The following is a 16961-nucleotide window of genomic DNA, read 5'->3' as shown; positions in this document are numbered from 1 at the left end:
TCAGGCATATCTTTATTCATGTTTATGTAAATTTGGAGTTTGCTGACTTCACCAAATTTACATAAATGTGAATAAAGACATGCCTGGTCAATTTATAAAAATACACAAGGGTCCTATGGTAGTGGGGTGTTATTTTCAGGCTTGTTGTCCAGCTACACTGTTGTTAAGCAAGACCAGATGAAGACCAGATGCATCATATAACAAAAGTCAGCAAATACACACTAACCTAATATGAAACTAATCATTTTATTCCTTGACGCAACTTTAGCTCAGCTATGACTACTATCTCTCCTCCTCAAAGCTGTTTTCAATGAAATTCCGGTGTGTGTTTGAGGGAGGGGTCAGACTTTTAGTGAGCCAGATGAGGCTGTGTGTATCTACATGGATAATAAAACAGAAACCATGTTGATTTAACAGACTACTGGCATCTCCCTCGTCTTTTTGATCTTTGTTTTCCGGCCAAACAGTTTTTTTCTTCTTTACAGGCACACAACTGTGAACATCCCTATACTGAGCTGGTTTGGTGGGTGGGGGTAGAGGAGTAAATGTGTAGAGGAGGAGGGCGGGTGTTTTGAATAACGACTGTACCAGAAAGAATGTGAGTGTGAGGGGTGAGGCTGCAAGGGGTGAGGAGGGGACAGTTAAGAGATGGAGGAACAGGGTTTTTGGGGGGAGGGTGGTCTGCCCTGAGGCTTTACTTCAGAGGGTGTTACACATCTCTGATAGAAACATGCTTGCTCATAGTTCTCTCACTGCTGTCCCTGCTGAAAATGGGCTTTGTTTAGGTGGTAGTCATGTAAGACGATGCTCTCATATTAAATATCACCATAGCCAAAAACCAACAGTTGTAAACCCTACCCCAAGTCTCCAGTGAGATCAGATAATGTTTCTGTTGTGGCAAACTACTATGAGTTTGTGTTTAGGGGTGGGGTGGGGGGCAAGGGGACGGTTGGGAAGCTGAATGACAGCTATTCTTTTTAGACAGTATTTACAAACTTTCCCAAATATATGCAAATCCTTGTTATAATTACTATAGTCTGCAAACAGACAAACAAAAGAAGTCAGTTAGAGAAAGAGGCCAAGAGACCCCCCACACCCAAACACCCTCCCCCAACATGGACGGGACCCCTTCAAGCACCCCCTCTCTTTATCAAAGGTGTGGTCAGAGTGTCTCCGAGGCTACAGGGGACCCTACACATCACCAGTCGCAGCGCTTAATAACACCCCAGTTCGACCATTTGCCTCGCCCTTATCTCATTAACATCAAATCAGGCTCTGATGTGACAGTAAACCAGATTATACAAATGTTTATGTGTAAAAATCAATGTTTTGGAAGTCCATGTGCACAGAACCCAAAATCTGAGGAATCAAAACAATCCAGACCTGCTGTTTTTACCATAACTCACAGTTATCAAGGCATGAGGAATAATCAGTCTTGGCATGTAATTAATTCCATACGCCCCTCTCTCCTCCCACCCTATTCTTTGCAGCTAAACTGAATAACCCCATTGGGAATTAGGATCTCACTCTAATCTAATGAAATACTTCACATGATGAGACGCTGGCTCAGATACTGACATGAGCTAAAAGCAGCCTTTAAAAATATTTCTGTAAATTCTGTAAATATATTTCTGGCAGCTGTCACTGTGTGAAATTCTTTTCCCACCATGAAGTTTGGGACATAGTATGGGATGTATACTTCAGAGCACTTATTCTCTTTGGCTAGTGTCAGTAGTATTTAAAGGGAAATGTTTGATTGATAAAGAGATTCATATTAGCATTGTATAAAGCTTCTGTATAAAGAGGATGCTTTTTTAGGAGATACCGCATTTGTTCTACAGAAGCCACTGGTGATACACACAAATCATGAATGAACATTTGAGGGAGTAAACAAAAGTTTAAATTTCATTAAATAAGAAAACTACTACTACTACAACTTTTTCTTTTTCTTTTTCCTCATGTTGTACAGTTGCCAAAGTTATCTTCAACTGAAATCACTCTCGTCTGTGTCAGGACAACTACAAACCACAACGCTAACCCACTAACCACACCCTCAGGACAACAATGCCTTCAGCTATTCTCACTCATGTAAGGAGAAACCACTACTTTGATTTCCAACTTATGGTCCTAAGTAATTGGCAAAAATCCAACAAAAATAATCAGGTTTTAACTTAACAACAAGCACAGTAAAGCAATGTTTGTGTTGAGTAAATTTTGCAATGACTGAGAATCATAAACTGTTCAAATGTTTTGAGACCAAACGTGCTTACCTGTTAGAGTAATTGTTCCAAGCATTGGTAAAAGTCCAAAAATACTTTCTCCAAAAAAAAAAATAAGATACAAAAATATTAGATGATGAAAAATAAAACTATTTAAAACGCCTCCTATTTAGTCTTTGTTTTGTTTCTCTCACTTAACTTCACACTCAGTATATTCTATTAAGATCTGCTTCTTTGAGTTGGCTCCGTCTTAAATGGTGAATTCAGTCTGTTGGTAGAAGCTGTATCTCTTTCTTCCAGCGCTTCTCGGTCAGTATGTGGAGAAAAAGAGAGCCCCACACACATTTCAACAGACTGACATACATGTCATGTTAGGACCACCCCTGCCTCCCACTTCCTCCCACCCCCCTCTTTTCTTCAGCTGTTCTGAATGAGCCCCCCTCCACCCACCTTCCCTTCCCTCTCCTCCTCCCCCGCCCTTATCCACTCGCTCTCCCTTAGACTTCCAAACTGGGATGACTGGAGCTCATCATGTGATCTTTGAAAGAAGCACCCTTTCACAAAACTGCAACCACTGTACATGTGTGAACGCCATAAACTCTCCTCTATCGTACACCCCCCCCCCCCTTCCCCACCTCACCACCCACCCTGTTACATACACAGAAAGTCAAACACGTTGTTTCACTGAAAGGGGCTATACATCCTCCTTCTCTGGATACACGTGCATCCTCAAAAGACAGTTTCTCACAGACTATTAAAAACAGTCTCGAGCCCCTGCCCCACCTTTTCTCCCATCTAATCCCTCTTTCAGGAGGCAACCCGGGCTCTTCCATGTGTCTCATGGCTTATGTCACCAGTCATGCTGAGGAATGTTGACAAAGACAAACAAGAGGGAAACTTTTTACATGGTATTTTTGGGACATTTTTTCTGTTTTTTTGGATTTACAACCCCAATTTCTTTGAAGTAAAGACACCTAGACTACAGTCCCAAAACTCTGTAAACACGTCATTGTTTGGGGCTCATACTAAGGGCCTAAACCAAAACCATGAACGACCCGAGTTGACAACGACCCCCACTGTGAATGTTAATAGGCTCTTCTCAATTACTCCTATACAGACACATTTAATTCAGCTTTTGTCTGAGGAGAGGAGAGACTAGAAGGAATGCAGATAAATCCTCAGGTAAATACCAGCATAATCAGATCTGTCACACTTCGGCATTGTCCCAGAGGAATGTGTGAATTCCATCTTGTATGCTCCCAAATAGATGATAACAGCTGTAATCAAGTACCGTCTGAAAGTGTGTATGTGCAGGCTTTGAAATGTGGGCACAGTATTCACACGGTAGGAAATATGCTGATTACATGTCTAACCTTAACAGTATCAGCTCCTGGTGCAAGACTATTAAAGTTAAGAGCAATTATGAGTACACTAGTTTTGTATACTTTTCTTACACAAAACAGGAACTTGATATTTCCCCCAAATTTCTAAGGTACAAACTGACAAATCGACTTAAAATCAAATCAGATCAAAACAAGACAAATGTTGGACAAAATGTTACTTTATTCAACACCACTTCCTGTGAGTTTCTTCACATCCAATGAATAGAGAGATGTGAATACCAAGCTCTATGCTCATGAATGAAAGGCTTCATGGTTCTTATCAGAGCTGGCAACAGTGAGAGAAGACAGTCACAAATCTAATGAGATATATTATTTTCAAGAGAAAGTTCCAGACATAATAAATAAAATCACTCTTTATAAAATTACGGATAAATAGCCTACATGGCTAGTGTTTCTGCTCTATTCTTGAGATAAGTATATAATTTTATTCTATCTATGCATTCATGAGTAGCTGCAAATTAAGAGTTAAATCCTACTGGAGTCATTCATTTAATCACAGTCATTTGCTCAAAATTGTTGTCTGACACACCAGTGAGGCTTTCTGTTATCGCAGTGACTCATCCTGAAGATATTTTACTACACTATTTGTCCATGCTACACTATGACTGTATATTATGCTGAGTGGACAGTGAATCAGACAGATGGGAATTCAGAATTCGAGTACCTCCGTAGGATGGGCCCACATCTTCCTTTTCCCTCCCGACTTCCTTCATATGACTCACACATATCAGTCACATTCCTGGACTTCCAGGAGATTTTAATTTAGGCACACGCACAGATTCAGGCTACGCTGAAGACATACCGCTGTAAATAATTCAACTGGTTCATTTTGGAGTTACAGGATGAGATTTATCTTCATATAATTACCACCAAACTGCTCAAAAACAACAAAACCAACCCAGTGTGTCTATGTTGCCTCAGCTATTTTCATACATACAAAAAAACAACAAAAAGAGCCACCACGTCGCACTACAAGTCACATTCCTCTATGGCAATGATATAAAATTAAGAGTACACTGGTGTCACATTAAAGTTTTGTTTTTCTTCTCTGTTATCTTTGTTGGTTAAGGTGCTAATTTGATTAACCCCTTAAACCCAAGAGCCCCAACAGTGACCCAGTCAAACTAATTATTTGCAGCCCAACACCGTTTGAACCAACAGAACTCAAACCATGGAGTTTTCACATTTAAAAGGTGGAACCACTAAATGTCTACAACCTTTGTTTATAATTAATCAAAGTAGTTACAGTTTTCATTTTTCTCAATCGACAAATCAATAGCACTAAATATGACAGGACTGATATGATAGCACTAAAATTCAAATGGAGACCAAACCTTTGGAAAACACCAAATATTTCAGGCTGAATTTGGGGTAAAGGTCTATAAAATAATGGATGAGAAATTTGGAATACTTCTATTTGATGGACAATGGATAATAGAATGGAATAAGATCCTTTCAACTACCTTAAAACTATACTTGAGGGGAACTGAAAGGAGAAAACTACAATGTTAAAGGGTCACATTATTTTCTTCTTTTGCTTCCCTCTTTGCTTTCACAGCACAAATGGGACTTATTTCATATTCAAACTGCAGTTAAGTCAGGATAACACAGTGCTGAGTCTCGGGGGTTGACGCCCCACATATCTCGATAACTCAGAAAAAAACGTGCCTGTATTCAGGAATGTTTGAGGACGGGTCTTGAACGGACGTGCGAGGGGTGGGTTGGGGTGCTGGGTGGAGGCTCTCTTTTGTAGCCTGTAAAGACGTGCATTACATCATCGGACAGCACAGAAGAAACCGCCTCCTACTCTGAGAATTCCAAGAACTGGATAGGGTGATGGTGAAATAATTGGAGGAAAGGGAAACGAAGGATACAGTGTCTGTGTGTGTGTGTGTGTGTGTGTGTGTGTGTGTGTGTGTGTGTGTGTGTGTGTGTGTGAAATTGCTCAAGATCAGAGAGATTCTTCATTCAATATCTGTCCTTTATTCCCCATTTTTATTCTTCTTTTCGCCTCCTTTCATGCTCTCATTTTATTACCTCAATCCACACTCTAGTCATCTTTAATCCTTCTCTCTCTTAACCACTTTCTCCTGAATCCTCCTGAGCCCAAATCCCACCCCTCCTCCTGTTTGCGTGAGGGCCGGAGGGATGGATAAGAATGTCGGACAGGAAAAACAGTCATCTCTTGACATCACCATTTCCTCTTCCTTTTGCCCGTTTCCTCGAGTTACACTTCATTCTGAACTCTGCACAGTCTGTTCAGACCTTTCCGCCTTTTCTTGCTGACATTTTGTCCACACAGTACGTATTGTAGTGTTTTGAGATGAACACCGTGGTCATGACGTCTCCGATTCAAGTATTTTGTAACAATCTTTAGTTTACATTTGCTGTGAACAATGAAGGATCTTGTGAGCAGCTGTAATATGAAATTACAGAGATAAGGTGTTTGTTCATTAAAATCAGGATTATCTTGCATGCAAATTACAACAATTACATTTGTAATCAAGTATGTGTGCTTCTGTTGTTGTTGTCCTGCTCCCACCAGCTTGTTAGACAGCTGCATCACTTTGAAACAAAAATGGGCTGTTTTTAAATTTGGGTGAAGAACAGCATTTCTTCCAGAGGAGTATGTTTAGCCAGCCCAGCCATCTGTTATACTTGTCTTCACTTTTCTCTGCATTCCTGAAATTTTTGCACCAGCAATTTGGCATTCCAGTTGTTGTTATGCATCATCTTGTCTTCCAGTACAGAGTGGATTGTAAGTGGGAGATCTAAAGGAGGCCTCCCAGGGCTTGAAAAGACCTTGTAAATGGTCCACATTTACAAATGGTGATCTTTGATGTGTTTTGACCCGCTGAAATCAGTCATTCAATTGATTCTTTGTCATTTAACATATTTTAGATAGTAGCATGGTACCAAATAGTGAAGAGACAAATAGAAGCTTTATATGTTGTTGATAAAAAATGTTGCACAACCCAAAACGTAGCTTATCTCGCCCATAGGCCAAAAGAGAGGGTTCCCACTCACAATCCAGCTGTATTCATGAGAATTTGCCCAACGATGCTTTTCACACTTGATCTTATCCCTCTTCCTGGCTGCTTATCCATCTTTCTTACCTCAGCTTTACGCATGGCCCTGCTTAATATCTGGTTTTGGGCAGAAATCCACTAACTTGTGCTTGATCCACACTGAAGTTGAGAAATTGCTCAACTTCACAAGTCATTTAATATCAACCAAGTGTTTTAATCTAATTTCTCTGCAAAAGGCCAAAGCAGTGAGATAATTCCACTTGTTTTCACAACAATTCTATTTGTTTTGGGACTTCCCTTGAAAATAAATGTCTGCAGATCGCTGAAGTATCAAGTATCCAGCACCAAGTAGATTACACTTAATTCTTGCATTGTGGGCAAGTGAAAAACCTTCACCTCACTGACACATCCTTGGCACTCATTTAAAAAAAAAAAAAGATTTTATCATTAAATGTCAGGTAAAAATGACTTATTGTAGTGTATGGATACTTGCTGCATTGTAACAAGGGGCCATAACACCATTTAAGAAGGAGGAGAAGGAGGGGTCACTCACATTCCTGGTCTATTCTCTCAATCCTCCATGTGCCTGGGGGAGGTTAGGGGTTGAGGAGGAAGATTAGGTTCCCTGATGCCGGGAAAGATGAGAGAGGGGAGCCTTTAGAGACGAGTGGGTCCTGGGGGGTCTGGAAACTCTGGTGGGAGTCTACAATGAATTTGACCTTATTACTGTAATTTTAGGTCCTGTGCATCCTGGACAATCCCTTTAAAGCAGTTATATCAAATGGTTTGATTGTGACAGAGAATGTAAACACTCCTTACAAATATAGTATATGTTTTGGATATGGTGCATTTTGGATACAGTACATTAGCATGTCCAGTAATCAGGACCAGTTGTCTATGAAAACTGGAAACTATAGAAAAAATAACTTCTCCTTTTAAGTCTGGGTCACAGTGACCCATATTACGTCACATCTGAGTTATTTATTGTTCAAACAAAACTGCTTTAATGGCCAAAATTAGTAGCATCTACAAGCAAGTAAGTAGTCTGAGAGCAATGTTAAATTTAGATACTGTCTAGAAACCCTGCAAACACTTTTTTATATTTAACTAAATCCCTTTGTCACTACAAGCGAGCCAGTTTATATCAATTCTGCCATGACTGAAATGCTAGGAGCATGTCTCTGTGGATGCTGGTGTCGGTCCACCAATTTGGTCCAGACTGAAACTACAGACCATTATTTATTGATTGCCATCAAATTTAATGACATTCATGGTGCCCAGAGGATGACGCCTAACTGTGACTGTCCCTGGACTCTCTCATGCCATCATGAGCCTGACATTTGTGGTTTAGCTACAATTATGTTTGGGGACTAAACATAGCAGAATCTGTAATAGCAGACTTATAATAATTCAATTATAATTCAATAAATAGCTTTAAAAATGTAGTGAGAACAAAACACAAAGCAATTTATAGTGAAATGAGCAGGAGTATAATGTAGTGGACTGGGCGTGGCGGTTGGGATCGGGTGATGTTTGGTATGTGAGTGTAAGATATTTAGGAGGTTTATTTGATGACTTTTAATAGACCATCTTATTGAACAATGAACAACTAGGTGTCAATATTTTTGTTTGGCATCACCCGATCATGCTTTTGTTGATGATGTGGCTGGTCACAACTTACTGAAGCTTCATTTTAACAGCTTATACATTGTTGTTGAGCTTGTTGAGCTCCTGACAGATGAATCACAGCTTTCTTACAGAGCTCTCCTTTCCTCTCTTGCCCTGAAGTGTAACCTTAAAGCAACCGCTTCATAACAAAAAACGAAATAAAACATGCAGCAAAGATGAATATAATTGAACTACTGATTGGACAAAGATCAATCTTGAGGGACTGAGGGGCTTTCAAGCACTCTAATCTAAAACTCTGGGATCACTTTCCTCCTCAAAGGGAAGAAAAATCATTTTGATGTCTTACAGCATGATGGATTAGTGTCTGTGCAAGTACAGTACAAACCAAGGACAGCAGAACTCCTTCCAGTAGTAAGTACAGTAGAAAAAGATGCACAAGAACATCTTTAGTAGGAAAGCCGACTGTAAAGAGTATTGTCAGTTGTAAAAGTAATACGGGCAAAAATCCAACGGCAACGAGCAAGCGGCTGGTCTGCGTTATGATGACAGTAAAGCATGACGCTTTATTGGCGGAGATCAGACACAGTTTAAGTGCAGGGAGAGGTCGCTTCCACAGGCATGATGAACGTTTTGGCAACGCAAACACCTCCGTCTCCCAGAGCCAAGCCTGAGTAATAGATCCATGGCCACATACACACACATCAACACACACACACACACACACACACACACACACACACACACACACACACACACACACACACACACACACACACACACACACACAGCTGAACTTTCACCTCATGAAAATTAAAACAAGAAAAGAAACAGTGGTGCGTGGTGAATAGTTTTTGACAATTTGTAGCACATCTGTGACAAAAACCATTTCTAAGAAATTGTCTTACTTTTTGACATACTTTGTCACATAGTACAGTGGGGCGGGAACTTTCCATTATCACTTATTCTACAAATGATCTTTTAGAGCCTTTTTAGCTCAGCTGAGGTTGAGAGATGCTCTCAAAGGAAAATTGGAACAATTGCCCCCCAAAAGATGTCATATGGATTGAGTTTCTGATGATATCCAGCAGGGAAAAGCTTTAAACACTGGAGGAGTCTTCAAATTGGAATTTTGATTATGTGCCCATTAAAAGAAAATGTAATCTTTTGTTTAGTATTTTGTATCAATTGATTCTCGGTTTTCATCACTAGCAAAATTCAATGGGTAACGCTAATACTATTTTATTCTCTTGGACTAAGAACTTACAGAACACTGATTAATGTGGTGAACCGCACCTATCTGCTCCCTCGACTAGTATAAAACAATCATTAAATGTTTCACACGCATTATTTGACCTATAAATGATGCCCAGAATCGCTACAAATTAACTCAAACTATTGCACACACTCACGAAACAGACACAGTCAGCATTCACTCCATCTCAAGTCTGTCAGAAATCCACATCTGTCCTCTTTTGCAGCCTGCAAGCCATCTGGGAGGGACAGGCAAGACTCAAGCCAGTGAATTACATCAACTATGATGTCATTCTTTGGACTCCCACTGCACCCATGCGCCCACACCCCAAACTAGCAACCCAAAACACACATGCAGGCCTGAATGGAAAGCTGCAACAACCGCTGACTCTACACAAACATGGGTTACATTCATTGTTATACACAAAATTGACTGTAGTGAGGGAGACAGGCCTTATTCTGACAGAAATGAAGCAATAACATGTTGACTACATCTGAAGAAATGGTGCACTGTATTCTTGACTGATGCAGTAGGTGCCTGCAGCTTATCTAATTTTACTGCATCGTCTCAAGCCCTTCCCCTGCCTCTCCCATTTTAAGCTCTCCCTCAAAACTCTGGTCCCATGTATTATTTATTGGGTTCCTTTCTGTCTAATAACCTGGTGTAAAACTGCATCTCTGCATTACTAAGCTTCAGGCTTCCTGTATATGCTTTTCAGCCCATCTGGTACCACAAGCAAACTAAAACAGACTTAAGAAATTATTATCTATGTTTTATACATAACTTAAGGCCTCCAAATATGAAATCCCGGTATTTGTGCGCAGAAGGAAAGAAGCCATAACAACACATTTCCTTTCTACAAAACAAAAATCCAAACAAAAGCAAGTCTGAATTTGCACTTCTGAATTTTTATTTACCTGGATTACCTGTCCAGCATTTTCAGGGTTTGCCTAATAACACAAAATATGACCTTTCCTGGGCAAAGTGACCCCGTGTGAACCAGCAGATTCAGTGTTTGTGTTCCCAAAAGGGTTTGACTACTGACTGGAAAATGTAACACCACACCATCCATATACTTTGATACCCTTTTAAACAAATACTTTGACAGATTAGATGAAACATTCCAATACAGATGATAGACTAAAGTATTTTGCTTTGCTTACATACATTCACAGTTAAACTATAATTTGGCTGATTGACTTTCATAATAAAAATGCCCATGAAAATCTGCTGCATAGTTCAAGTGTCTCCAATGTGCACAGAGTGAACAGGTACTGCTTTTTAAAACATTGGGTGAGTTTGGTGTTGCTTTCCTTTGGTTGCCAGTCATCATGTTATTCAGTCTGGTGTGTGACGTGTTTTGGATGTGTTGTTTCACTGTGTTGGTCCTCACACTGTAAACACTCTGGTATACCTGATAGAGATATATGTTTGCATACGAGTTACACTTCCATGTGTGTGTTTTTGGCTCATGCATCAGTGCTTTGATGTGCAGCCTGTCCTTTGTTATTTTTTCCTTGTTATCAGAGAGATTCTCTTCCTGACTCCCATAATGCATCGCTGTCTTTATCAGGCTGTACAAGAGGTAGAAACCCCTGCCGCCCCCAATACCTTTCATTCCCCTATCTTCTCTCTCTCTCTCTCTCTCTCTCTCTCTCTCTCTCTCTCCTTACTTCATTGTGTATCTCCCTTCCTTTCACTCCCTTGCATTTCTTTAATCTGCGGCCTTGAAGCTCTTATACAACTTTAATTATTTTCTGTTGTGCATCTCTTGTTTTTGTCCTGATAGTGAAAGCTCTGTGATGGTCATATCAGTCAGCAGTTTTGGTTTGGTTGGCCAGTTGGTGAATTCAAACTGGCGGTCTTTACTGGGCAACTACTGAGCGCAGTATTTGAGAGTTGGGTCAGGACCAAGCTTTATTCAGTCCAACTGAGTTAAGTAGTATCCCTTAGGTGTTATAACCAAAAATATCTCACCCACCATTTACGATGGTCATAATCATCACAGGAGAAAAATGTATAACTTTTAAGGCGTATATTAAAAGACATATATTGCTACTCTTTTCAATCGTGGCTGATTGTTAACTCGTGGAACATCATGTTATTGATAATGCTGGTGTTCTCTCTCTCTATTCGTGTCTGTTTGGACATTTTTTTGGGGGCATTAACAGTAGAGAGTGGCATAACAGGAAACGAGGGAGCAAAAAATGCAACAAAGGTCCTATGCCGTAGTTCATGGTTGGTGTTTTAACCCCTAAATCACAGGGGTGCCTCTGCCTCAGTTTGGATAAGTTCTTAACATATGTCCATTTCAGATCAGGTCAAATATTTTAGACCATTTGGTCACATATGGAGTTTAAGGAGCAGAACTGTCTCTAGGGGCCACTCATGAAAAGTCCCAATTGGCCCGTAGGTGGTGAGGGACAGGTGGAAATTATATTATAGAGAAACTACATTTTTCAACATGAATCAGATGCTGTGGGCTTGTAAGTCCGAAAAGATAAAATGTTAGTTGAGCCTGAAAACTTTCTCATGAACACAAAAGCCAGCTGTTGTTTTAACTCACAAATATCAATATTGGCTGATCAGACTTAGAAATCTAGTTTCAGTGATGGTGTGGTGGTGATATAAGTTGTCATTTTAGGAATTACATGTACTGTTCCCTTCTTCTTCTGTCATATATATTTCTCACAGAACTAATTAACTTATAGTACATGTTCACATAAGCAACTATTTCAATTACTCTGTATCAGACTACATGCCACATCATCTCATACACTCTGTATCTCTGCTCTGAAGAAGGTATTGGGTTACTCTATAAATGGACAGAATCGCTTCATTAAATAGCTTATTAAATAGGTTATTTGAAAGAGTGGTATGTGACATATCTCTGTGTTTTAAGTAGTATAGAGTTTCTCCTTCTCTGGGGCCATAACATATTATGAAGTGCGCAGGTTGCTTTGTGCGGGGCCCGGGTCACGACCTGCTAAATATTTAGGGAGGGTGTACACGCCCCTGCAGCCCTCCCAGATTGAGCAAGACACGATAGAAATGGCAAAGAAAATAAACAAATGCAGCTTTGGAGATAGAAATAGGAGACTGGGGCACAGTTTAATTTAAGTGGAAATATATTTTGTCCAATTTATTACAGGTTAATGATTATTTCAGATTACTCATTAAAAATGTTCATTGTATCCACCTATCTCCCACTGGACCACAGACCAGTTTCAGTCTCCTTTAAATATTTGCACTTTATAAGGATAATGTTTGGACTAGTCCATTATACAAAGAGACAAATGAGGCCTACTTCTGTATACATTAGCTTCTACGACAAAAATATGAATATCCAAGACTTTGTGCAAAGGCCTCAGGAGGTTCAGAAACATCTTTACAACAATCTAATTCATTTTATGACAGATTCAAACTGATAGTTCAGCTCCAAATCTTCTTGTGGCCTGAAGTGCAGCATCACCCTAAGACCATGTCCAAATTTACAGAACACGTGTTGACATTTACATGCAACAGACAGAGTATGGATTAGCAAGGACCTGAAAGAGAAACAATATGTTGGGTATGTGGGTGTGTGGGAGCATGCATGTGTGGTTCCTATGTGAAAAGCTGCAGGTAGGTGTCCTATGTCTGTTGACAAAGGGATTAGTTTGGGATCAAGCAGATCTTGCAGAGCCATGAAGACATCTGCAGACAAGAATTTTCACACAAACACACACACACACACACACACACACACACACACACACTGAAAACTGACCCCACACAAGCAAGCTTACCTCCTGCCACCGCTGAAGAAACAGTACAAAATCCCAGACACAAACACACACAAACATCACTACTACTTCTCTCCACAACCACAGGAACAGCTCCCAAAACCACCCACTGTAAACAAACAACACAGGCAGGACACACACACACACACACACACACACACACACACACACACACACCTTCTGCCAGTGTGTTGTCCTCAGAGTGTCCGTTCAGGCTGGTCGTGCTGGAGATTTGGCCATTCTTCTGTAGAGGCTGAGAAAGAGATAGAAAGAAGAGGCATTCTGAGTCATGGGTTTTATTTTTTTTCATTTAATGGATAAGGGTCACATTGGTGATCACATTTTTTCTTTCCTTCAAATGAATAGTGTGACATGTCAGGAAATAATCTAATTTGATTTCTTGCTGAGAATAAAATGAGAAGATTGATACCACTCTTGTCTACAGCATACATTATGAAACTATATCCAGCAGCCTTTTAGCTTATCTTAGCATAGCATAGTATAAAGATTGGCAGGTGAAAACAGCTAGCCTGGCTAAACTGCAAAATCAATACTTACCAGCTCAAAATTAAGTGCACTTTATCATGTTTGTTTAGTCCGTTAAAAACTGAAAGTTGGCAGGTTATTTTTTTGTTGTGTGTAATGACTTTTCTGGGATCTTTCCAGGTAAGCAGTGAATGTTGGCAGTTCTGAGGGTGTTATAAATCATCAGTCATTTCACTCTTCGACAGGAAATGTCAAACTATTCCCTCTAAGCATTCAAGATAAGCAAATACAACCTTCATGAAAGGACTAAAACTGCAAAAACACTCTCCTACCACAGCTATTATCAACACCATACAGTGAATGAGCAAATAAAAACCTTTATGGTTTAATGATCAGTAAATCAGCCTGCCAGAATGCTGTCAAATCCTTAAATGGTGTGTGTGCTGCTGCATATGTTACATGTTCATTCAACCATTCTTTTAATCAGGTGGTAGAAAAGATTGTTAAAAGTCGAAAAACATCATGGCAAGAATGGTTAAATTCACAACACCTCATTAAAATTCATGTAAGTTCATGCTGTAAGTTAATTTTGTTCAACAGTCAAATCACTGGAAAGTTAGTCTGAAAAAGAGCTTCGATAATTCTACAATGAACTGTAGAGTAATATATCAACATCACAGCAAGAAAGAATAGTGCAATATCACAGTCACTTTTCATTATGAACATAGTACAAGTGTCTTAACAAGTAAACAAGACACAGACACCCTTATCAGTGGATCTGAGACCTGAAAGAGTTTTTTTTCTGGCGGTGACAAGCTTCGACTGACAGCCGTACAATAGCACGCAGGCCAAAGCTTTGTCTGTCCCGACCACGGGAGAGGGAACCAGAGCCTCCCAGTAGAGCTCCTAATCTAACTAATGGACAACCCGGGCTCAAATCCTAACAGCACAAACTCCTCCAGGAAAGCCCTGGAAAATGACACCACAGTGGAGACACTCTGCTAGGGACAAGGTGCAGGGATGTACTGGGAAAAAGAAAACGAGAGCATTCTGGAAAGAGGGAGTGGTCATTGGGAGGAGAGCTGTCCTACATGGTGTCCTAACTACTTGGGAGGACAAAATAAATGTTTTACATTTATTTATTTTTAATTCAAATTAGTTGCAAGTACAATCAAGATCATTTTTTACCATAGTTTTGGTTCTTATGCCTATACTTTTCAGTTTTAACAGTGAATTATTAAGATTACTTTCATATATTTAAATATATTCAACAGGTTGTGGGAATCAACAAATACAAAAATGATTGCTTGTCACGTCAAAGCAACTTCCATGACATGTAGCTGCATTAGCCTATACACAAAAAAATCTAAAATAAGGCTCCTGCATTAGCTCCACAGCTACTCTATGGCTATTAAACAAGCGTTGTCATTCATTTCTTGGATCCACCAACTGTCAGATTTTTTTTTTTTGGTAAAAACACCCAGCAGTTGGCCTCTCTCAAAACACATTTACTCCAAGTGCTCCTCCTCTCCAAACTTCCAAGCAAAATCAAGAACCTCTTCATAGAGAGGGTGCATACAGCTTGTAAAGTCTGTACTTTCTCTAGACAAGACATGGAATATAAAGAAAAGGAGAAAATTAAGAATACTGGTAGCCATTTCCCAGGAATGTGCTGCCCTGCTGATTCAAATATTGTTGTGGATCATGAAGCGCATGGTGGAAAAATTTGGAAATGACTTCAGTTTGCCAGATGTGACCGGATATCAGACTTGTGATCTATTAATCACAAGAAATTAGGAATATTTCGAGTCAAACATATTGGAGTTATTAACAGAGGAGGATGGTCCCGTCAATGTTGTCCTTTTAAAGCCTTCAGGACCTCTGATCAGATTTGGTGTGTTAGCCATCAGCTGACCTCAAGACCTGCAGCGACCCCGCCCTTCCCTGGTCTACCTCATGACTGGCATTCCCAGCATTCCTTGCCACAGATCCCCCAACACCTGACTCTGCCCCTTTTTTCAGCCCACCTCCCCCAAATGGTCACCTCTGTGCCTAAGTCACTTCATCAACCTCTTCCCACCCTTGTAAAAAAAGCCACTCCTCTGTGTGTGGATCTGAAATAAAGTTGCTGCTACATTCTTATCATAGCAAGTGTAAAGACAAGTCCCGTTATAGCAATGGTGAGAGTATGTGGACTGGCAGACAGGGCTTAAGATGGGAATGAACCTCTTGGGTAATGATATACACCAGGAAACCCAGCCCTGTATCCCTTATGCTTTAAGATGGTATGTGAACCTTTACATGACCCTTTTGGCATTTTTATTTTATAATTACATTTATCTCTGAAATACTTCTGTGACATGTTTTTATGTAATTTTTTTGTGTCTCTAACACCCCTTGAGAATTGTCAATGTCATTTCCTGGTTATATAGAATGATACAAAATGAATCCTACTGAAAATGTACGCAGCACTTTCAGATTTCTATTTGAGTCATAAATATTTGACTTAAGCAGATCTTGTGTAATCAAGTGAGGAGGGAGGATGACTTTGCACTAAAAGCGAAACAGAACTTGTATCCCACCCATGTAGATATGACTAAAAGCGGAGGCTGCGTTGGTTTTTATAAGTTATAAGGTTTCAGTTTATCATCATTGTGAAACTGAAATGACCCAAAATTGACCCAAAACTGACCCAAAACTGACAGGTACTGCATCGCCCAAGCTGTTCTGAATTCTTTTCACCATTTCTCAGACAGAATACGTTGAAGTTTCACTGCCAGTTGTGCATTTTTTGACGTCTGCCTGGCCAATGTGGTCTGCCACAAAGACCAAAAGACAGACTTAGACCTGCTACAAAAAACAAAAAAACACAACATCTGCAAAGCAAAACAACAGCAGAAAAAAGGAGGAAAGTGTATTGTTTGTTTTCTGTCTGGCTTCCTGTGTAATATGGTCTGATTTAATTTAATTGATGGTACAGTTGATATTTTTCTGTTTAGAAGCATTCTTTTGTTCATATTTTGCATTACTAGACAAATTAACAAGAAGAATAAACATACCTTCCCCAGTATGTGATGGAGCTCATGTGCAGTATAAACCAATGAATGGTCTCAAAGGTGGCACTGTGAGCTGCGTTAACTTAACACATAAAGCCACAA

The 16961-nt window shown here is 39.9% G+C and overlaps 1 protein-coding gene across 2 annotated transcripts in view; it reads right to left on the bottom strand.

Annotated features, from left to right (window-relative positions):
* The window catches only part of akap12b (A kinase (PRKA) anchor protein 12b), a 44054-nt gene that overhangs the window by 10226 nt on the left and 16867 nt on the right, over nt 1–16961 (bottom strand). The window contains exon 2 of one of the 2 annotated variants that reach the window (XM_053337173.1): nt 13495–13570. In XM_053337173.1, the coding sequence (XP_053193148.1) occupies nt 13495–13570 (76 nt within the window). Of the gene's footprint in view, nt 1–2270; nt 2324–13494; nt 13571–16961 lie in introns of those variants that run through there. The other variant, XM_053337174.1, reaches the window with a different exon arrangement.

The sequence above is a fragment of the Scomber japonicus genome, chromosome 17 (assembly GCF_027409825.1).
Source record: "Scomber japonicus isolate fScoJap1 chromosome 17, fScoJap1.pri, whole genome shotgun sequence".
NCBI classification, from domain to species: Eukaryota; Metazoa; Chordata; class Actinopteri; order Scombriformes; family Scombridae; genus Scomber; species Scomber japonicus.
Note: the sequence above shows the minus strand (reverse complement) of the source record. Positions and strands in the feature narration are given on the sequence as shown.